Source organism: Pelophylax lessonae (assembly GCF_965119305.1).
Source record: "Pelophylax lessonae genome assembly, chromosome: 1".
NCBI lineage: Eukaryota > Metazoa > Chordata > Amphibia > Anura > Ranidae > Pelophylax > Pelophylax lessonae.
In genome coordinates this window covers 805,360,549-805,384,424 of record NC_138768.1, presented here as the reverse complement: position 1 = coordinate 805,384,424, position 23,876 = coordinate 805,360,549, and the positions used below count along the sequence as shown (strand labels likewise).

Sequence of the window (23,876 nt, the reverse complement as noted above, 5' to 3'; positions counted from 1 at the left end):
GCTGCAACAACGCTAATAAAATGCTAATGCTCCTAAAAGCTTTTAAATGCTACTAAAATGCTACTAGAAGTTGGCACAAAAAAAAGCTTTTATCAGCATTTTTCATCCAATATTTTTTTCTAGCTTTTTTTTGTTGTGCTTATGAAAAACATTAGTGTGCATAGAGCCTTAGTTTGTTTCTGTTGTCATTATGTAGATTTTACAGTACAAGGGTAATTCTGATCATATATGTAACAAAAAATGAACAATCAATCCAGGATTTGGTGTTTTCAAATGATCTTTTGCTCGAAATGACCATTTGACACAGCAGAGAAAAAAAGAGATTTGGTTGAGTTGGATTTCCTCCAGGACTGATGGTTCCTGATGGTTTTCTTTGGATTTTCCTCCAGGACTGATGGTTCCTGATGGTTTCATTTGAATTTTCCTCCAGGACTGATTGGTTCCTGATGGTTTCATTTGAATTTTCCTCCAGGACTGATGGTTTCATTTGGATTTTCTTCCAGGACTGATGGTTCCTGATGGTTTCCTTTGGATTTTCCTCCAGGACTGATGGTTTCATTTGGATTTTCCTCCAGGACTGATGGTTCCTGATGGTTTCATTTGGATTTTCTTGCAGGACTGATGGTTCCTGTTTGACAAGGGCAACAAGTTAATTTGTAGGGTTGCCCATTTTGCAATCAAATACTAAAGTATGCTTTGTATGAGCAAGGTAACTTAACCACTTGCCGACCAGTCACGTTGACTGTACTGTGGCAAAGTGGTTCGTTATCGTCTGGCGACGTAGACCTACGTCACCAGACATTCCCCTCCTGTATTCAGTTACAGCGGGAGTTGGGCCAGGGGAGGAGCAGCGGTGATCACCGCCGCTCTTCCCCGATCGTCGGGGAATCGAGTGTGGAGATCCGCCCGCTTGTGTAAACAAAGTGGGCGGATCTCCTAAGTGACAGACAGGGTCAGATTGCAGGGTTCAGCATAGCTGAACCTGCGATCTGTCCCTGTGTCACTCAGTCACCTCCCCCCACACACGTTAGTAAGCACCAGGCATACATGAACCCCTTGATCACCAATAATGGTTAACCCCTTCCCTGCCAGTGTCATTTTTACAGTAACAGTGCATATGTATAGCACTGATTACTGTAGTAATGTCACTGGTACCCCCAGAAGTGTCACAAATGTCAGTCAAGGGTCCGATCTGTCCGCCACAATGTCGCAGTCCCGCAAAAAAAATCACAGATCGCCGCCATTACTCGTTAAAAAAAAAAAACACCAAAAATGACAGAAATCTTTCCCTTAGCTTTCCTGTAGCTTATTGCAATTTTTTTTTTTTTACCAAAAATATGTAGCAGAAAACAAATTGGCCTAAAATGATAAAAAAATTTGATTTTTACATTTTTTTGGGGGGAATTTCATATAAAAAAATGTGAAAAATATTGTTATTTTTTCAAAATTGTCGCTATTTTTTTGTTAATAGCGCAAAAAGTAAAGATTACACAGGTGATCAAATACCACCAAAAGAAAGCTCTGTTTGTGGGAAAAAAAGGACGTAAATTTTGTTTGGGTACGGCGTTGCATGACTGCGCAATTGTCAGTTAAAGTCGCACAGCGGCAAATCGCAAAAAGTGGCCTGGACGTAAGACCGCAAAATCCTCTGGTGGTAAAGTGGTTAAAGGTAACAGGAACATGAATCCGAAAGCAGAGTTCCACCCAAAAGTGGAACTTCTGTTTTAAGTACTCCCAACCACCTGACATGCCACATTTGGTGTGTCCTTTTTTTGGCGAGGTACCAAGTTTGGACAGGTACCCGCTCCCACCTCAGCTCGGGCCGCCTAATTCTCCTCTCCCCCTCCCTCCCTGAAATCTTCAGAGGTCCCATAAGATTGTCCGGCCATTCAGAACACGCAGCGCAACTCGCGCATGTGCAGTGCGCACCCGGCTGTGAAGCCGAAAGCTGTCACAACCGGATGCCCACACTAGTGATGCTGGCGCCAGGGGGAGGAGCGGCCGCATCGCTGGATCATGGGACTGGTAAGTGTGTGTTTATTTAAAAGTCCGCAGCTTCACTTTTTGTAGCTGCAGCCTGGAACTCTGCTTTAAGACTTCCATACACAAATCAAGATAAACAGCATAAACGTGGGGAATCTCCACTGCCGGCTATTGCATGAAGGCAGCTGCATACAAGAGAGACACATCTACTTAAATTATAATTTTAGGCTAGGAGGGTTAAGAACTTACATTATGTCCCTTCATTTTTATTTCTTTTCTCTATGCCTTTGGATGGATAGGTAGATTTCCTTCCCTTTCTGTCTTGAAGATACAACAGGAATAAGAATTAAATCACTTCAAAATTAGGGAAATTTTCTCCTAAACAAATTATCACTTAAGCAAGGGTTCATAGTAGAAAATTCCCGCTCTGGTAATCAATCTAAACAAAGAGCTAAAGTGGACATAAAAACCCGACTAAGGTTTAATTCTCTTTACTACTGTATTCAGAACTAACAGAAAAAAAAACGTTTGACAGTTTGGGCTTTAAGTACACTTCAAGTAAAAGGCATGGTATCATTTTACTGCAGCCCATAAATTGTGGTAATGTAACATTTTGTTCCAAGATCAATAAAGGGTGAGACATGAGAAGGCTGTATTCTCTTTGATGTGTTAAGTTCAATGTACTAAATGTATCACTTATAGCGTTTGTTATCCCAACACTGTATATTCCAGATATGTGCCTTCTGTACCATGTACTTGTATGGGAAAGTATTCTGTTCTTTTTGTATTGCTTCCTTTGTGTGAAATCCCTGGTGTTCCTGCCAGTCCTTCTACTTTCCTATTAAAAAACTGACCACACTAAGCAGAAGAACACATCATGGTCAGTTATGTAGCTGTGCTGGGAACTCAGTGTTCTTTCCTCCTATGATCAGACTTGTCCTGACACGCCCCTGCTGTACAGCCATTCACTGGGGAGCTCAGTGTGCTGCTGCTTCTCACCCCCCACACCCCCCACTCCACCTCTTATGCAGCTGAGAACAAAGGATCTGTGATCACTTCTAAAAAAGGGTATTTATAATGTGTTTTTATATCTATACAAAAATGTTTTGCCTTTCATTTCTATTTTAAACTGAATGGCTTGTTTTACATGGTGATTGTTTACTTGTTATTTGATGCTTCAGGAAAATGTCATACTTGGTGTTACTAAACCCAGGACTCTGCATTCACTATATCTGGTCTCCCACAATACACAGAACATGGAAATTTAACTTTTTTAGTAAATCTAAACCGCTAAATACCTTTTCCCATCAGCAGTGTATAGCTTCTATCAGTGTCTTCTATCAGTGTGTGGTTAAAGCTTGTAGTTTTCATTATATTCTGACTGTCCTTTGAGGCTGCTGGGCCCCTGTCCCTCTGTCTGGACAGTGCTGATTGGCCCTGTGCTGATCACATGCACTCTCCCAAGAAAAAAAAGAAAAAAAACTCTCTAGCAATACGCATCAAACTGAGCATGTGCAGAGTGCCCCCAAGGCTCTGTACTATCAGCAGATGGATTGGAGACTGTGGAAGAAGGGGAGGATCAGATAAGACAGGATCAAACAGCCTTTTTACACAATGCAGAGGATTAACCTCCTAGGTTCCACAGTGCATATAACAAGTGTGCTTTACTGCATATACAAGCTGATTTTACTGTTGTGGGTTTAGTAACACTTTACACTTATATTTTATCAGACTTTTAGATAAAAGTATCTCAGTGCTATGTACACTTACATTTTGTTGTGTGTGTATATAAAGTATGCGGTTTAGAAAAAACTATATTCATTTGTCTTCTATTTAAACAAATAACCACAAAACCTCTTTTCTCTGAACTGGTTTTATATAAATACAATTTTTTTTTAGCATTGATGGATAGATAAAAGTTTCCACTGACATCTTGCCCAATAGTATTTCAGCAGAAATTTACCAGCTAGTGTCTTACTGCTGCCTTCTCATTAACGTGAAAACCAAGAGAGCGTAATAGGCAGCACCACAGGGGTACATAAATGGCACAAATCTCAAGGTTTTTTGTATGCAATGATAACTTTTGCAAGGTATTGGTAGCCCTTACACATAGATTAAAGTTTTCTTTTTAGTTTTAGTGGCCCTTTAATTACTACAAGGCTGCAAGCTGTCTACATCACAGGGTGCAGTTCTCTACACTGCAGATTTTGTATACATTTCTGCTGGGTGATATTTAGTCTTCCTAAGCTAAACTTCATTGTCTAAGCTGTATGTAGGCCTGGAATATGTTGCGGACACCTTAATCTCTGCAGGTGTTAGACAGATGAGGCTTTCTAATGTGGGTGGTGAGAAGACTCCTTCTTCTATAACTTTGACCAAGAAAGCCCATAGAAGCTTATTGTTCAAACTATAAAATGAAAGGAGCCAATTTGGTTACCCTTTTCCATACCTAAAGAGGATTAGATCTCTAATATTAGCATTTTCCTATTTTCCATCCTAAATTAAAACAGAAAGTTTCAGTAGTGTTTTTTCTATTGTTAAAACAGATATGCTCAAAATATAGTTACATTTAAAGTACCAAAATCAGAAGTAAAATTGTTACCTGATCAAATAATTTTAGTATGTTTGTGTGACACATTGGATGTGTAAATTTCATGAATGTCACCTGTGCATCATTCCAAAAACTTCACAAATTTTTGTAATTTGAGGGCTGTAATGCCAAAGTGGGCATAGCATGTTTATTAATTTACGTAGGTTGCTTAAATTGGTAGAGTAGCTCTCCCTCTACAGCAATTCTTCTTCTTTTCCATTGCGGGTACATAATGGATTCCAAGCAACATGCTGTCATTGAGTTCTTGAGGAAGGGTGCAGGCTGTCAGACATCCACAGAAGGCTACAGAATGTTTACGGATGTGGTTTGTCTTCAGTGCTTGTTCACCCTTCTTTAACCACTTGCTGATCGCCCCGTGTAAATATGCTGTGGCATGGCAGCCGCTCTGCGTTGGATCACGTACATGGACGTGATCTGGCATTTCCAGGTAGGGGGCGTGCGCACCCCATCTGTAGTGTGATTCGGTACAGCACAAGTCAGTCAGCAGGTCCCAGCCAATTAGTTTTGGCTGGGACCTGCTGATGAGCTTAGCAAACAACAGTACAGAGCTTGCGTTTACTAACAACACAGGGAGAAAAACAACCACATCGATGAGTAAAAGCAGCACACATTACAAACTTTGATAGATACATAGTCAACACTATAATTGCCCCTAGATGTCAATCCCTTCCCAGCTAGTGTCATTGGTACAGTGACAGTGTATAGTATTTGCATCGATTACTATATTAGTGTCACTGGTGTAAGGTTGCCTGCCGCACTATCATAGTCCCACTATAACATACTGATCACTGCCATTACTAGTACAAAACAAAACAAAACTGCTATACATATATATAGATCTATCTATCTATCTATCTATCTATCTATCTATCTATCTATCTATCTATCTATCTATCTATCTATCTATCTATCTATCTATCTATCTATCTATCTATCTATCTATCTATCTATCTATCTATCTATCTATCTATCTATCTATCTATCTATCTATCTATCTATCTATCTATCTATCTATCTATCTATCTATCTATCTATCTATCTATCTATCTATCTATCTATCTATCTATCTATCTATTGATATATATATATATGCTGTACACACATACAGTGTGTGTGTATATGTGTATATATATATATATATATATATATATATATATATATATGTGTGTGTATATATATGTGTGTGTGTGTATATATATATATATATATATAGGTATGTATATATATTTTTATATATATATATGTATATAAACCATTATTTGTAGATGCTAAAATTTTCATGCAAACCAACCAATCCCTATTTTACCAAAGACATGTAGCAGATTACATCTTGGCTTACATTTTTTAAGAAATGTGATTTTTCAAATTTTTTTATTGGCTATGTTTTATAGCAGAAAGTTAAAATATTGTCTTTTAAAAATTTTTTCTGTATTTTTCGTTATAATAAATAATAAGAATTCCTGTGGTGATCCAATACCAATAGAAGAAAGCCTTGTTTTTTTTTTTTTTTGCAAAAAATAATTAAATTTAATTTGCGTAAAGTGTTGCATGACTGCACAATTGCCAAATTGCCAGTTAAAGTAGCACAGTGCAGAATAGCAAAAAAAAATACCTGGTCATGAAGCGGGTAAAACCATTTGGAGCTTAAGTGGTTAAACTTCTTCCTCCATCTTTGAACATTATTCTTGTCCATGGTGTCATCTTCGTAAACATTCTGTGAGATTTCTGTGGATGTCGGACAGCCTGTATCCCTCCTTCCCCAAGAACTCAGTGTTGGCTTTTGCTTAGAATCCATTTACCTGCAATGAAGAAGAGTTACTGTAGAGGAAGAGTTACAGTACCAGCATGTGAAATTTAAATAATCTATAGAATGTAGGTTCATAAAAACGTTTTGCCCACTCGTGCATTACTTTCATTCCAGCTCTCATATCACCAATGTTTTATTATATGACTGACAATTCTGAGTTACTACGGATTCCCCTTGTCAAGGGTTCACACATCCTTCAAAAATGTTATAGTTAAAGCGATGAACGCATTTCTTCACAATTTTATACTTTTACTTTTTGTTTTCTTTGTAAAGTGATTGAAGCAACTTAGTATCCTGTTATGGCAGGCAGTAGGTCAGTGATATGCTCTCTGTCTCAGAAGTTGACACAATTTCTCTAAATATGTTTCAAAATTTGCAGACAGAGTATGAAGTTGCCCCAGATGAGAAGCGCAAAGACCATGGCCTCAAGATTTTGGACACCTTCTTTAAGAATGGGGTAAGTCAGATTTACTATTGACAACAGCAAGCAGAATAAATGTATTTCCTTTTGACCCATTAGAATAATACTTTTGTTTAGATCTAAACTCGTAGACTTGTATCAGTTATTGAAGTGATTTAGTTATCTCTTCCTGTGTAAGTTTTAAATATAATAAAGATTCCGATGATCATTTTCATTATGGTTTATTTATTTATTTCGGGTACCTTTTTATAGCACTGTCAATTTATGCAGTGCTTTACACATATATATTGTACATTCACATCAGTCCCTACCCTCAAGCAGGTTACAATCTAAGGTCTCTCCCTCACATTCATATATACAAATACTAGGGCCAATTTAGACAGGAGCTGATTAACATAGCAGCATATCTATGGAGTGTGGGAGGAAACCAGATTACCCGGAGAAAACCCACGCAGGCACAGGGAGAACATGCAAACTCCAGGTGGCTATAGCTGTAGTTGGGATTCAACCTCAGTGCTTCTAGGCGAAAGTGCTAACTACCTAACCACTGTGCTGCCCAGACATGGTTTGGACATGGTTCCGACATGGTTTAGACATGAATGGAGGAATAGAAAAGGATAGACTCTCTAATTTGTCTTTTTCTCTACTCCAGACCCACATGCAAATGTGACAGTTAACTTTCAGAAGATCCAATTCACACGCTTTATGGAAAATGTGTAATTAGATTTCTTGGTAAATACATCTGCAGGAATCCTCCATGATGGTACTATTTCCTATAGAGATTACCCTACTTAAGTAATTGGACACTACCTCAACTTCTCATTGATTCTCAAATATCATGGTCATGTAAACCAGTCCATATGAATATTGGGTGTATTGTCATGGAGGATTGATGGATAAAGAATAATAAATAAAACAAATGTTCTATATCTATTGTACGCTCTCTAAGAACATTTGCAGGTATGTAAAAAATAGCCAAGGATATTAACCTGGGTGGAAACATGTCTCCTTTTTTTCCCTACAGCCACCTGGGAAATATGAATGGATAAAGTTTGTGGTTGACCAATGAATTATTTCAGTGGGTCAACAGACATACTGTATATACTTGCATTGTGAGAAGGAGCAGTAAAGCAAACCAGTGTGTAGCACTACAAATAACAGGTCTTGAACAAATATGACTGCCATATATATATATATATATATATATATATATATAATATACAATTATGAGCTTTACATAGAAACTTGCTGTTTTAAACATTAATACACATTGGTAGCCTTGTAGCTTCTCTATTAAAAAAATATATACCTGTACAACTCTAACTATTGGGAATGGGAAAAGTGGAAGAACATACAAGGTCATAAAAATGGCAGATAAAATGAGGGCTATGGGTGTCTCGATCCTGGCCCTTTTTAGCAGCTCAAGGAGACTTTTCGCCCAAGCTTGGAGGTAAAAATGATCGCTTCCAAACTTTCAGAAGCCCTCACTATCACACACAGAATTTTTTAGTGGTTTCAGAAAATGTCATTCTTAAGAAAGAGAAGTATTTGCATATGTGCTATATATCCATCAGCCTAGTAGCAGGATACATAGCATCGGGTCTTACCATAACCAAAGGACAAAATTGAAGTATCTGATTGTGATTTAGAAAAGTTATTGGTTGTTTATTATAACCTAGAAGAAGACTTAGCAATGTGGTGTACATTCTATAAACATGGATCTAAGGGTCCAAAACTGAACATTGCATAAGACAGGGAAGTACAGTTTAATGAGCTTGATATCTGTGTTGAAGAGAATTGGAGAGAAAAGTTATGATTTTAAATTGAAAATTGTATTTGTGCATTTTCGTTGGCTTTGTTAAATACTTATCAAATCAAATTGAAAGCTGTAGAATGGAGAAAATCACACTAGACGCAATAAAAGCTGAGAAATAAAATTAAAAATAAATGAGAAGAATATAAGGGCTTAAGGAATGGGAAAGCTAAGGAAGAAGCAGTAGAGGAGGGAGTGGTGCACAGTGCATGAATGGGAAGGTAAGAGGTTGGGTGGTTGTAAAGCCTTCTGACAAATCCCAGGAATAATTTAAATTTGCAACACCTGGTAGAACCAAGAATAAAGAGAAGTTTGTACCTTCAGGGTTGTTTATAAAGTAACCCTTCAAAATCCAAACATTCAGGTCTTCCACTGAGTGGCCTGGTATGTGGGGGGTAGGATGTCCCACATGTTTTCATCAGTTTTCATCTCTGTGTCCTGTCATTGTGTGTCAACATGGAATTTTCTTTTGTAATATCTGAACTCGTTCACCAATGTTATTCCAGTTTGTGGATTTTCCTGTTGCTTGGACAGAAAAGAGGAACGCTAATTGGTAGCCTAATAGGAAGCACAGACTGCTCTTGTAATTGCTTTATAAATGAGGTCATAAAAGAAGTGCTGGAGCGTAAAGTAAACTCATGTTGGAAATAAAAAAGAGAGGAGATGCTGAAAAATGTGGTTGGATGTAAAGGATTCCTTTAGTGTACATTTAAATTATACAGGTTTCTCTGGAAAATGTTTATGTGGTAACATGGCTTCATATCCTTTGACAACTGCAGATGCCTTTTGCCTACCATCCATTGATAGAGCGGCAAAGGGTCCACTTTACAATATATATTTAGTGTCTCAACGAGTTTAACATTTTTCAGGGCTTTTTATTTTTCTAATTTCTTTAAAAAAAAAAACTGCCAACTACATAAAAAAGCAATTTTGGATGAATGAGTAAAAGTAGACCTCCAGGCATATATATTTAAATAAAACTCAGATCCAGGTATGTACTCATTTAAAACCTTTAAATGTATTGGTCAGGGCTCTGTTACGTTGCAGTCTGATACTGTTAATCTGCTTATAGGAGTGACCTCATCAGTGTTCTGCTCCTCCAGTTAGCAGGATGGGAGAGAAGAGGCAGAACTTCCTCATCCATTTGTATCTGTAGGCATCCACTGGTGATTTTTATGGGTCTTGAACTGTGCACGTGGATGAGGCTTTTTTACTTATGATTAAAATAAGACCTATACAGTATGTGAGAGGTATAAATGAGATTCAGGCATTATGATTTTAGCTTGGAGCTATAAAGAACTATACAATCAACATCTAAAAGGAATACCTAACCTTTGAATATATACGATTTCATGGTGCTCCTATGCATCTTTTAGACACATGTGCATGGGTATGAATATAGGCATCAGTGTGTGGCCACTCTCTCTTCAGATGGACAGTGTTGACTATGTCCAAGGTAGGCAAAGAAAACAGTCAACTCTCATAATGGAGTCTATGGTTTGCGTATTCTCTTGATGAAAATGATATACTTAGGGTTTGGGAGGAGACCCTAAAACAGCAGATTCAGCAGAAATTCTCAGTTTTCAAGAGCACAGTCTTAAAGTGGATTTCCAGGCTATTACTAACTAAGCTTACACCTACTCCCACCCTGTTTCTAAATCCTAACCTGTGAAAGGAAGATGCTTACATTCACCTATTTTTAGTGCACTTTGGTCCGGTCACATGATCTCCCCAGCAACTGGCTTCAGGGGAGAGGAGAGAGCAGTGACTGAAAATGACTCTGCGGTGATGTCACCCATAGGTTTACTATGGGGCATCTATTGTCGGCTGTCGCTCCTCTTCCCTGAAGCCGCCGCTGGGAATCGATCACGGGACTGGACGGAGTGCCCTAAGCATAGTTTAAGGATAAGGATCGTAAACCCCTCCCACTTAGTAGTCAGTTTTGCCAAAGTGCTAGCAAACCTACATTAATCACTACCTCCAAAGCAGAAACTGGTAAGAATCATCATTAAGGTATGCTAAAATCCTTGCAACGTATACTGTTCAAGAAACAGCAGGGGTAATGTACTGCCTGTCCAAATGTACAATTTCAAGAACAACAAAAACGTGAAATCAACAGGCTCAAACCTGTCAAAAGAGATGGAGGGCTACTTTTTTTTTGCTGATCTTTCTTAAAATGCTACATGTCTGTTTATCTTGTTGACCCTCTGACTTTTCCTTTTTGTTTAATTCATTCAACTTGAACAAGTATGTAGATCAAGTGTTCTAACTTTATTCCAAGTTCTCTTGCTGCATATTTGTTCCAGGTTTTTCAAAAAACAACTAACATTTTTAGAAGAAAGTTAACCCACACACTTTCGTAATGACAAATTAAGTTTAGGGTTCACCTGTTCCCAGACTATAGAAATGAAAGTTTTTACAAGATCTTAAAAAGCAGTAAAGTAGCTGTCAAACAAGACCTTCTATAGCTGCATGTATTGTGAATCGGTTCATCCTCAACGAGCAGAACAAAGACTCTGAATTTGGTTTTAGTTGGGTTCTAACAGCTTACAGCATCTGTTAGTTTACATTAGAAGACTGGAAAGCTGCCCTATCCCTACTGCCAGAATAAGCAAAGAGAGAGAAGCTAATTTCAGTGCCTCTGTTGTGAAATTTGAAGATTAATTTCTCTACGATGCATGTAGCTATATAGGGCAGTGGCACCGTTTTAAAAGACTCATCCTGCTTGATCAGAAAATGTAAATGCTTCAATGTGCTTAGTCCGGGCATAGGTTTACTTTAAGGAGAACCTGTCACTTTGCCCGTTTTGTCACTCTTTGATACTCCTTTTGCTCCCATGCTGCTTCTTAATGCCTTCGGAGCTCTTGGTGAGTTTATATGGGTATTGAGGATGCATGTGACCTTATTTCAGGATGCAGTGCTCAGGCCTGTGCGGCTAGTGGCCAGACCCCAACATTGCCACATGAGGAGCAATTGCCCAACATTGCCACATAAAGAGGAAAAAAAGCTAACCATCAGAAAATGAACTTCCTGGTTGAATGGCAGAGGAGTTCTGAGAGTGTCAGTGAGTCGGGGAGTTGTTCTGACAAGAGAAGATGTCACCATTGTTCATTGAGGGCAAGCTTGATCTACATGGTGGGACCTGATAATTTTAACTTAACACTTAAAGCAGTATTGAACTGAAAAAATAAATAAATAACATTTCATATTTTGCTGCTTACAAATCCCTAAATTCGGTGGCTATGTGTTGGTTTATTTATTTCTGCTTTTTTCCCCTTTATTTTTGCCTAGTGATCTGGCCAGTAAACACTTAAGGGCTGTACACATTGGCTGAATATTGAGCGGCATCAGCTGGTTCAATAGAAACTGGCCGACATTTGACCATGTGTACGGCAGCTGCTCTGACAGAAGCTGGCCACAGGGGCATGACCGAAAAAAACTCTGATGATCAGCAGCCGATCAGCGCTGATCGGCAGACCTTTTTCAGTGTGTTCTGGCCGGAGGGGGGTCATCCCCCTGTCAGAACACAATCTCTTAGCGGGGGAGATTGCTGTACTAACATCGGATTACTACTACAGCAGCTCCTCCTGAACGACAGCAACAGCAACATTCATTCTCATGATAGAGTAAGGTTAGATGCACCAGTAGATTTGAATGAACTTGATTAACAACCAACCAGTGGATTCAACTCAATTTCCCCATCCAAACACTCAGTGTGGATGGGGAAATCCTCCCGCTGTGTCATTGTATTCTGACAGTGGGGAGACATCCCTGCCACCAAAATACACTGCAGGCTATTACAGCCTATTGATTGTGTGAGAAAATACCAAAAGGGTAGTTGAACAGAAGTTGATTGGTAGATCGACTTCTGTTTAACCAAAGTGACCACACATGGATCGAAATTTGGCCATTCCACGCTGAACCAGCCAAATTTAAATCCATGTATAGACAGCTTTACTGGCAAATTTACCAGGTGAAAATTAAAGAAAAATAAATTCAGCTGCCATGTCTAAGAATTGGTAAGCTGCAATATATTACATTTTTGTTTATAGGTATTATACCACTTTAAGTTGACAAACGTGTTCACTGATAAGTGCATATGTGGTGGCTTTCCATCAGAGGAAATATCCCACAACAGTAGACAACTCTAATTAGCTTTTTTTTTTTAATGGCACATATCAAAGAAGTCTAACAAAAGTTTTCCAACTTGCCTGGCCAGTCACCTAAGGTCTGCTGATACAGTTGCAGCAGAAAGGGTAATACTCCCTCTTTTAAAGTGGGCTACACAGCAAAAGGTAACTGAGTTAATAGCTTATTTGGGGGGGATCTTACCATTGAAGAACACAAGACAGATCACTGCAGTAGTAGTTTAAAACTTAACACAAGCCAACTATAAAATAAAGGGTCACTTAATAAAATATTTGTTTTATAAATACACTTTCAGTCTAATTCCATATGTGATATTTAGGCTTGGACAAGGAAGGGGTAGCTCTAGAGACCAACCAAGTGTGTTGCATGCATATGGGCTCACAAGGAACTTGCTACTAGGAGGAGAGATCAGTGGGATGAGGGAAAGTGAATAAACTGTGTTGCTTAACTGCAGCAGAGATGAGTCAGATCACCAGATTTGCCCTGCCAAAATCTTTTGGCTTGTAAGACAATTGCCGTATGTTTATTTCAGTAGTGTATTTAGTAGTTTGCCTAGAGTTCTGCTTTAAACTGAGTCTGACCCTGAGTAATCTACCTTTATTTTTAGAACTTTAAAAGAACTGCCCCATCTGAAATACATTTTTTTGCCCATGTTTCACCACAGGCACCTTTGACAAAAGGGGACATGCCAGCAAGCACATAATCCAAGGCCACAGAAAGATGTCCAAATATATGTTCATCAACACAAGCTGTAATGTCCATGTTTGGGGCAGTTTCAGAGCAGTCTTTGTTCCTCGTGGAAACTTGTGACTCTTCTCTGTAACCCATTCTTCTAGTCCTCAGAAATGCTAACCAGATGTTCTTGGCCAAGAACATCAGCAACAGGAAATGAGTTTGGAGTGTGTTTTTCAAAGCCTGGCTCTGTTTCAAAGCTCACAAACTATTACCCAAAAGACAAATTACAAAGAAAATGCGGATTGCGGTAGATGTGTAGCTTGTATGTTTTTTCTTTAAAATGTAAATGCATTTTTAACTGTGGCACTTAGATAATATATTTTCCCTTGTGCTAATTGAGGCTGTAATTGCGTGTGTAGGGGGTTTCTGTGGAATATGAAATATTTGCATAGAAATACCATATTGTAAACTGCATTCCACTACAGCTGAGATGACGTCCTTTGTGCTAAGACCTGGGTTCAAAAAAATAAATATTCTTTATGTACCATTTCATATGAAGCGGCTCCATAGATTTTTTACTATTTTGGATCAGAAGTATATCTCTGACATGGGTGAAATATAATCGTGTATAAACATTAAAGGGACTCACCAGCTAAAACTGGTGTTTCAGATTCAGATACATTCTAACTGGTTTGTCCAAATACAGGCATTTAATACACCTCTGGAACTCAGGTGGCAGAACATCTGCACCTGGGTTTCTAGGTCCACCTTCCTGCTGTGGGCAGTACAAGGGGGGCTCTCATCTCCAGTTTGATACTTTTAGCCACCTTTCCCCAGTTGGGTCATGTTAGCCTGCTACCTGGAACTTTAATCAAACCTTGATCTATAGTAATTCAGAAGATCAGTATACTGGCTCTACAGAGATTTATTTAGGGAACTGACCAGTGGGTCAACGTGAGCGATGGGGAGAAAATTGGAGGTACCTCACAGGTATGTTTGGCTGGAAGATATACTGTACGTCTTTCAAGATAACTTTTGGTAGCGCAAAGCAGGCAGTATCCTTTGATCCATCATCTTGTGTACTACAATTTCTGTCTAGTCTTTTTGTGGCTAGAAGGATATGCTAGGATTTGTGGTTCCCAGGTATTTCTACTTGGGGAAACCAATGAGTGAGTATTTGGTACTGTAAAAACACAAACACCTTAAAAGCTACATAAGTCGGTAAAAAATAAAATAGTTGCATTGAAAAATGGGCAAATAAAACATGGGACAAATATATCATAATGTAATGAGGCAAAGAGGCACAAAAACATCTTGAAACGCTGGTCTACCTTTTATTTTGTACCTTATGAAATGCAATATTTTATGGCTTTGGGAGCTGCAAGTTTAACATATCCTTGTGTATGCTAACCTGAACTGCTTCTAGATATCTTTGGATGCCTCCCTTGTTGTTAGTCAATATAACTTGGTTTAGCTTACAAGTACCAGCTTTGATTCTGGGTCAGTGGATACCAATCCATTTCTGCAAGCTCATCTATACATTTATTTTTATTATATTTATATGCAGCATTATAGGAGAGCACTGTTCAAAATGTATACTTCAGAAATGCATCCCAAAGGTGATCTCCTCCAGAGAGGTCCTACCACCTTTTTTTGATAATCATGCTCTGGAAATATATATATATATATAGACACTTTTTGGTTGCTTACTGATACATTTTGCTCTCCACTTGATAAACCCAACCTTGGTGTTTTATGGAAGAACCAATGTATATAACCTTTCTGGCCATCATCATTTTACCCCCTACCCTAACGAACCCCATTACGTTAACTCTGCCCTGCCTGAATGCTTATCAGTAGTGAGCTGGTAGAGCAGAATTGAAGTTCCACTGTAAGAAACATTGAGCAGGCACAATGAGCAGGCTTCTATAATAAAATGCCCATATCTGCCTGCCTGCTGTCTTCTCTAGAGCTGCAAACTACACATGTGCAGCTTAGCGTACAGTGTCAGGCTGGACTTTGAGCGCTGGGATGACTAACTCCTGAGCATGAATGATGTCACCCCCCACCAGCCAATGAAGAGACCCGAAGGCTGACATTTAAAAGAAGATGCTGGCGCCAGTGTGAGACCATTGGACAGGTAAGTATTCAAGTAGAAGTAAAGGCAAAGCATTTTTTCATTTTGCATAGAGTAGAGGAAGGTTAAATCCACTGTTTTTTGGCCATCTATGTCCTATCTAGGTTATTTCCCGTCACTTCCTGTCCCATAACCAAAACAGAAAGTGAGAGGAAATACCTCCAAAGTGAGGAAATATTTGGTTGTCATCAGAGTAACCAATGGTGGTGAATTGGAACGTTGGAAGATTTTCCCTCTATTCATATTCTGGTCACAACCCAAAATTTGGGATTTTCTTTCATTTTCACTCTCGGTGATAACATTAAACAGGACAAATAGAGAGGGTGAATCTCCCTAATGACGGCACAGACCGGTATAACAACATGACAAGTGTTCTGAACCCTCTCCACTCTATCCATAACCAAAACATTTTCCACCTTATGTCATGTTACAACCAAAGATGTAAATGTATTTTATTGGGATTTCATGTGATAGACCAACATAAAGTGGCACATAATTGCGAAGCAGAAGAAAATGATCAATGGTTTTCAACCTTTTTTACAAATAAATATTTGAAAAGTGTGGTGTATTTGTATTTAGCCCCCTTTATTCTGATACTCCTAACTATAATCTAGTGGAACCAATTGCCTTCCGAAGTCCCCTAATTAGTAAATAGCATCTACCTGTATAATTTAATCTCAGTATAAATACAGCTCTTCTGTGAAGCCCTCAGAGGTTTGTTAAAGAACCTTAGTGAACAAACTGTATCATGAAGGCCAAGGAACACACCAGACAGTTCAGGGATAAAGTTATGGAGAAGTTTAAAGCAGGGTTAGGTTATAAAAAAAATATCCCAAGCTTTGAACATCTAACGGAGCACTGTTCAATCCATCATCTGAAAATGGAAAGAGTATGGCACAACTGAAAACCTACCAAGACATGGCCGTCCACCTAAACTGAGAGGCTGGGCAAGGAGAGCATTCATAAGAGAAGCAGCAAAGAGGCCCATGGTAAATCTGGAGGAACTGCAGAGATCCACAGCTTAGGTGGGAGAATCTGTCCACAGGAAAACTGTTAGTTGTGCACTCCACATATCTGGCCTTTATGGAAGAATGGCAAGAAGAAAGCAATTGTTAAAAAAAGCTATAAGAAGTCTCATTTGCAGTTTGTGAGAAGCCATGTGAGGGACACAGCAAACATGTGGAAGAAGGTGCTCTAGTCAGATGAGACCAAAATTAAACTTTTTGGCCTAAAAGCAAAATTCTGTGTGGCTGAAAACTAACACTGGATATCACCCTGAACACACCATCCCCCCAGTAAACCATGGTGATGGCAGCATCATGCTGTGGGGATGGTTTTCTTCAGCAGGGACAGGAAAGCTGGTCAGAGTAGATAGGAAGATAGGTGGAGCCAAATGCAGGGTAATCATAGAAGAAGAAAACCTGTTAGTCTGCAAAAGACTTGAGACTGGGGTGGAGGGTCACCTTCCAGCAGGAAAACGACCCTAAACATACAGCCAGCGCTACAATGGAATGGTTTAGATCAAAGCATATTCATGTGCTAGAATGGTCCAGACCAATCTGACAGCTGTGATGGTATTTACCGTCTCTGGAAGTGAAAAACAAATACTTAATGGTTTGAATTGCTTCAGATGGGACAGTAATATTTGCCAGCAATATCTTCATATAGAAATATGAAGATTTAATCCTACTTTACACTGAGAGACTTAGACTGTTATAGACCATTGCCAAGAAGTCTGACTGCTAGATGTGTATTCCGTTTGCTTGTCTGTGAGAGAGGCACACAGACTGTCATTGGCAGACTTCCCTATTGTTTGTGTATTGAAATGGAATGTGGATTGTGTTTGTCCCATTGTAAAAACCACCTCAGACCCCAGGAACAGCTGCAGCTTGGTTGGGGTCTCGCCGTCCCCTACCCACCCTGGACCTACGACAAGGCTCCAGTGGGTGAACCTCTCTTTCCCCAGAGAGTGCAGCAGGAACAGGAACAAGCTCTTACAAGAGCTTAGTGACTATCAAGGGAGTATGAAGAGCATAGCAATCCCCTGTGTCTCATTCCCCCAATAAGAGACAGGACTCTAGATTGAGGGTGAAGTAGAACTCAAACTTTAAAGGTGCAGCTGTCCTTTTATACAGTTTTCCCCCACAAGGTTACAGCCCAGGTGGGCCTTGTTGGGGACAGGACATGAAATTCACAATCCAATAGAAACAGGGTTTTACACTCCGTCATTCCCATACCGTATACACAATCCCTCCCCTCTGGCTGATTACAGTATCATATGCAGATGAAAGTGTATACAGGAACAAAATTAACCTAAACTAATTATCTAGCCATCTGGACAGAACAATGTGAGGTCATTAACAATGGGACAGACACAATCCACATTCCATTTCAAAACACAAACAATAGGGAAGTCTGCCAATGACAGTCTGTGTGTCTCGCTTACAGACAAGCACACGGAATACACATTATCTAGGAGTCAGACTTCATGGTGATGGTCTATAACAGTCTAAGTCTCTCAGTGTAAAGTAGGATTACATCTTCATATTTCTATATGAAGATATTGCTGACAAATATTACTGCCCCATCTGAAGCAATTCAAACCATTAAGTATCTGTGTTCCACTTCCAGTGACGGTGAATACCATCACAACAGCGCTTGAGCTATTTTGCAAAGAAGAATGGGCAAAAATGTCACTCTCTAGATTTGCAAAGCTGGTAGAGACATCCCCAAAAAGACTTGCAGCTGTAATTGCAGCAAAAGATGGCTCTACAAAGAGTCGACTCAGTGGAACCAAATACAAATGCACGCCACACTTTTCAGGTATTTATTTGTAAACCTTTTTGAAAATAATTTAGCATTTTCTTCTACTTCACAATTATGTGCCACTTTGTGTTGGTCTATCACATAAAATCACAATAAAATACATTTACATTCTTGGTTTTAACATGACAAAATGTGGAAAATTTCAAGGGTATCAATACTTTTTCAAGGCACTGTATACTTTACCCATTTCATCGCTTAGGCCGGATTTGTATTTGTGCATTGCTCAATTTTAGGCACCATTTATTAGAATGAAAACCACACACATCTTACAAATGTTGCCAAACCTATTTAAATTGTTGCACGCGACGATGCATAAAACATACATTTTTTTCCTATAATGAGCTGCCCTAACATAACGCACAATAACTCTTAAAATATTGAATGGTAACTTGGCTGTGATAATGCAAGGCAAACCCACTGGAGAGCTGTCAAAGACCTAAACTACCCCTTAGAGGATTCTTTAACAATAAACCTACCCTTGCACTTTGCAACATCTCTAAACTGTGCCTTACACCCTAAACTAAGCCCTAACACTAACCTCTATATGAATGTAGAAGTTACTTTCTCATGTGCTGGCAGTCTGGGCTGATAGTGTTCCTGTGCCAAAAACATGCCAAGGCTAGGTAAATATCTATGGAAGCAGCCCTTCTAATCATTTGGCTGTGTGTGTTATTTGATCTGCTGTCCAGCTGTATATGTAAAACATGCAGGCTATGCACAACACAGTAGTAAATTAGACTCAATAAAACCTGAGAAAGTAGATACACACTCACCACCTGCTGGCTGACATTGTTAATTATTGAATATTTATATGAGGTAAATTATATATACCTTATTAAAAAACAACAAGAAAAGTAATTTGTTATTCTTAACCTTAGTAAATATATGAAAATATATAAGTAAATATATGTAAAAACCGAATATCTTCTTCATAGTTACTAACTATAGTGAAAGCTATAGCAAGCTAGGCTTCTTCTTCAGGTTATGTTATGCTGACATACACAAGCTCCATCACCCTACACCCTCAAATAGTTTTAAATTGTACGAACACTGCTTTTGGGTAAATTTAAGTCTATTCCACGCGCACTCCACATGTTTCCTTTTTTTGTGTCTTTTTGCTCTGACGTGTGTGATAAACACATGGGAAGTGATTGGCGTGCATACAGAAAACACAGTGTGCTCTATTGCTTGCGACCAACATTCGTACACTTGCCCATAAACTAACCACATCCCACAGGGATGCAGGTCAATATTGACATTAAGATTATTTTAAAGTGAAGTGCTCACTCTGTTTAATTGAAGTATGATGTTTTGTAAAATCACCATCATTGCTCCAAAAGATTAAATACAGCTTTTGTGTGTGTAATGGCTGGGACCACATTTCAACTCTTACTTGTGCAGATCATGATGAACAAGTATACCAAATATACCATAAAACTCCCATGACATAGCTGCTATTTTGACAGTAGAATAATAGCACATCTAAATTCATGTAAAAGCATGAACATGTATGGAAATTAGTAAATAGTAAATAGCGGTAAATAGTATGTGTATGAGTTTAGGTAATAGTAGTAAAGTGGTTTTAAACCACTGGAATGGAAAATGAACAAAGCACATCCCTCTATAGTGTGCTTTTTTAAATCAATTTTTTTTAATCAATCCAAAATCCTAAAAAGTGTTTTTTAATCAATCCTAATTGTCGTTCCTATCTGCTCTCTCTTCTCTTTGCTATCTTATCTGCACTTGACTGACAAGTTATTCCAACACCCCCATTCCAGCACACAGAAGGTGATTGACAGCCCCAGCTGTTCAGGTTTCCCTATGAGACTTTGTAGAGGAGGGGTGTATTCTTTCCCTCCACTCAGCTCACAGATTACACTCTGCTCCTTTCTCTGTGGTCTGCAGTGCATGACGTCAGCTCCCTGTCCCCTGCCTGCTCAGAAATGTGGAGTAAAATGTGTGCTTTAGGAGGCTGTAGGGAAGAGAGGGCTGTAGATAAACTAGTAGAACCTAACTTTCATCTCTGTGTATCAAAATGCCCAGTCCCTTTTGATATAGTTATCCTTTATCTTAAAAACCCCCTTCCCCTTCTTTGTCATCATATTCCATTTCCTCTAAGACTCTGCCTAGACTGGTCCCTAGAGGGGTTATTCAGATGGGACGGAGTGTCTAACACGGTGTCTAAGCTGTTTATACTGGTGGAGGCAGTTTCCCTTGACAGATCACTCTAGGCGCTCTGAACAGGGCACTGGTTTATTTCACCGAATTGTTGTTATGCTCACAGGATTGGGGTGTTGATGGATACTTTTACCTTGTTACCTGACCATCCTTTTTTCCTATGTTTTCTTACCAATGGTTTATTCTTGTGTATGTTTATGAAAAGTTGAAATAAAGATTATATAAAAAAAAAAAAAAAACCTTCCCCCAAATATATTTTTTTTTTTTTTCATTTATTTTTCTCTTTCATTCACTGATGGACACAGCTCCATGTCTTCTAGATCCTTGCGCTTATGCTGCTCTCTTTTCAGGAGTTGGACTAGGCAGAAACAATTTTGGCTACGCCCCTGAGGCAGTCCCAGAGGGTATACCATCACTTCCTGCTATAGGACTTCAGTTTTTTTCTGCCTAGTCAGGAGTAAGAACCTGGCTCCCTGCTGGGATCTGTGGTCCTGGCATTTTTTCCTTTTTTAAATGGAATTTTTTATTTTCTTTGTTATTTTCTGTTCCTGTGTGAACTACAATCAATCTGTTCTTGTGTGAACTACTATCAACAGCTGGACTGGGCAATGCACTGGATATCCTACATCCTTATGGTCTTCCCAGTCTGGCCTGCGCTAGGTTGGCCGCTACATAGCCCCACTGGACGGGAAATGGCCGGCGAGTGAAACACCTCGAGAGGTCGCATAGCTCTGGTCATGACAGCAGTCACGTTCCGAGTCGCAGTGTGCTTCTGGCTGCAGTACCCCCATTCAAAGATGGTGTGGTGGACTGCCGGGAGTGGTGCCCGCCTGATGCCAAGGTGTGGTGAATAGTATCCCCCCTCTTTTCTCTGGGAATTGCTGGAGTGGTCATGCGCCCTCCCTGGGGATGGTAGGGCCCCCCCGTGTCCTTCCTCCCCTCACATTTTCCCCCTCTCCCTAGCAGGGTTTCCCCTGCATTGGTCATCCTCACCTGTCCCCTGTCCACTCCCCTAGTCCCCTTTTGGGGTGCTCAGGCATTTTTTGGGGATGGGGGGCTTAATTGGTGCTGGGCCAGAGGGGGGTGGGAGTGTGCCACTGGCGGTCCCCTTTTAGGGGTGCCTGCATTCTTTTCACTGTGGGGGGGTCCCTGGGGTGCTCCCCTCTAGTGGACTATTACTTCCCTGGGGTCCAGTGGGGTCCCGGGGTCTGCATAGTGCCGCCATTTTGCTGTGGAAGGTTTTGTCTGTTCGCGGCGGCCATATTTGTGTAGTCCGGTGGCCATGTTTGTTTTGGGTTTCCCTATGTAATAGATAGTGGTGGCCATTTTCTCGTAGTCCGGTGCGGTGACCTCTAGTGTCAGTGTTGGCTCTTCCTCTTCCTCTTTGATCGCAGGGTGGCAGGCTGTTTAGCCCTCTCCAGTTCTGAGTTGATGAGTCTCTGTGGGTATATGATTCTTCCTCTGCTATATACAGCACCGCAGGTGCGCTGCTACTTGTGGTGCTCCGAGGGGTGTGCTAAAAAAAAAACATTTTTGCTTTTGTGCACAGCGCAGCTTTGATTTAACCATGGAGCCCCTGGCTCACTCCTTGAAGCTGCGTCTCAGTCTGCACTGGCGGCCATGACGACGGCCCTGCAGTCACTTGTGTCAAAGGCTGATATGGCCCTGCAAATGCGGCCTAGCAAGAAACACCCCCCGCCTTCACCTGTATCCTCTGCCTCCTCAGAGTCTGATGTGAATTTGGCCACCACGGACGCTGGTCAGCCCACTGGGTCTGTGTCCACAAACCCTGAGAGCACTAGCAGTGAAGGTGAATCATCCTCTTCTGCAGCCGCGCATGAAAAAGCGCTGGTGGAGGCATTGATTATGTCTGTGCAGGAAACTTTAAAGTTGGAGGACTCCGCTGATGCAGAGTCATCAACGCAGGTGCAGTTTGGCACCCGCAGATATTCCAATGTGACTAAGGTGTAACTCTTCCCTGCCTATTTTGCAAAGGTTGTCACTAGTCAGTGGGGTTCCCCGAAACGCATGGTTGGAATACCTAAGCGTTTCGCTGGGAGATATCCCTTTGAGGAGTCTCTCCTGAGGAAACTGACGGTTCCACTGTCAGACTCTCGGGTTTCAAGGCTGAATAAGGCCACGTTTTTACCGGTGGAGGATTCTCCATCCTTTAAGGATCCTGGGACAAGAGAGCTGAGGCTCTGGTTTGTTACTTTTTCACAGTGGAAGGTTCAATGTTGAGGCTGGTGTTTGCTATCTCCTTGGTATCTCAGACCATAACGGAATGGGCAAAAATTTTACTCCAGGACCTGGATGGGCGTCAACACCCTCCTGAGCTGGCAGAGCTGGCAAATCAGTTGATCCAGGGGCTACAGTACATCTGTGATGCGTCTTTGGATGCTGCCCCCTTGGCTGGCAGGGCATCCGTGATGGCGGTAATTCTTCGCCACATGATTTGGTTGAAGTACTGGTTGGCTGACCAGGCTTCTAAAAAGGTGCTGACTGATCTACCTTTTGTAGTTGACCGTTTGTTCGGTGCCTCTATGGAGGAGATCATTAAGGGCCTTACTGGAGGTAAGAGTACCTTACTTCCGCAGGGAGCTAAGGGCAAGGAACCTTATCGTAAATGTGGCCCTGTTTTCTCGGCTCATAAGTGGCCTTTTCGTCCATCTGGATTGCAGGTTAAGGGTTCGAGATCCACCCATAATTTCGCGGGAGGCTCCAAGAGACCCTGGAATGGTAAATCAAAAGCGGGCGCTACTGGATCCGCAGACAAGCCTTCTCCAGCCTGAAGGGACACCCTCACCCGCATCTTGGGTGGGGGGATGTCTTCGCTTTTGTCCGGACTCTTGGACCTTGCTCATTCAGGACAAATGGGTCCACGAGTTGATTCTGTTCAGCTACAAGATTGAGTTTCGGTCTTTGCCTCCAGCAAGGTTCTTTCCTTCCAATGCCTGCCTCACGATTGGCTGCAGGGCCTCTACGGGGCAGTGCAGGACCTGTTAGCACAAGGAGTCATTGTGCCAGTTTCAGAGTCAGAACGTTTTCAAGGTTTTTATTCAAATCCGTTTACAGTTCGAAGGAAGGAAGGCAAGGTTCGCCTGATCTTGGACCTCAAGGCTCTGAACCACTTTGTGCAGGTTTAGAAATTTTGGATGGAGTCCATCCGCACGGTAGGGGCTTTCATTCATCAAGGGGATTTTATGGCTTCCATTGATCTCAATGATGCTTACCTTTCATCGCTTTGCCATGGGCGAGGAGCATTATCAATTTGTG

General features: G+C 40.5%; 1 protein-coding gene across 1 annotated transcript in view; it reads left to right on the top strand.

Annotated features, from left to right (window-relative positions):
• The window catches only part of GRK4 (G protein-coupled receptor kinase 4), a 379,913-nt gene that overhangs the window by 240,297 nt on the left and 115,740 nt on the right, over positions 1-23,876 (top strand). The window contains exon 4 of the mRNA XM_082256443.1: positions 6,781-6,858. Coding sequence (XP_082112569.1) covers positions 6,781-6,858 — 78 coding nt within the window. The remainder of the gene's footprint in view (positions 1-6,780; positions 6,859-23,876) is intronic.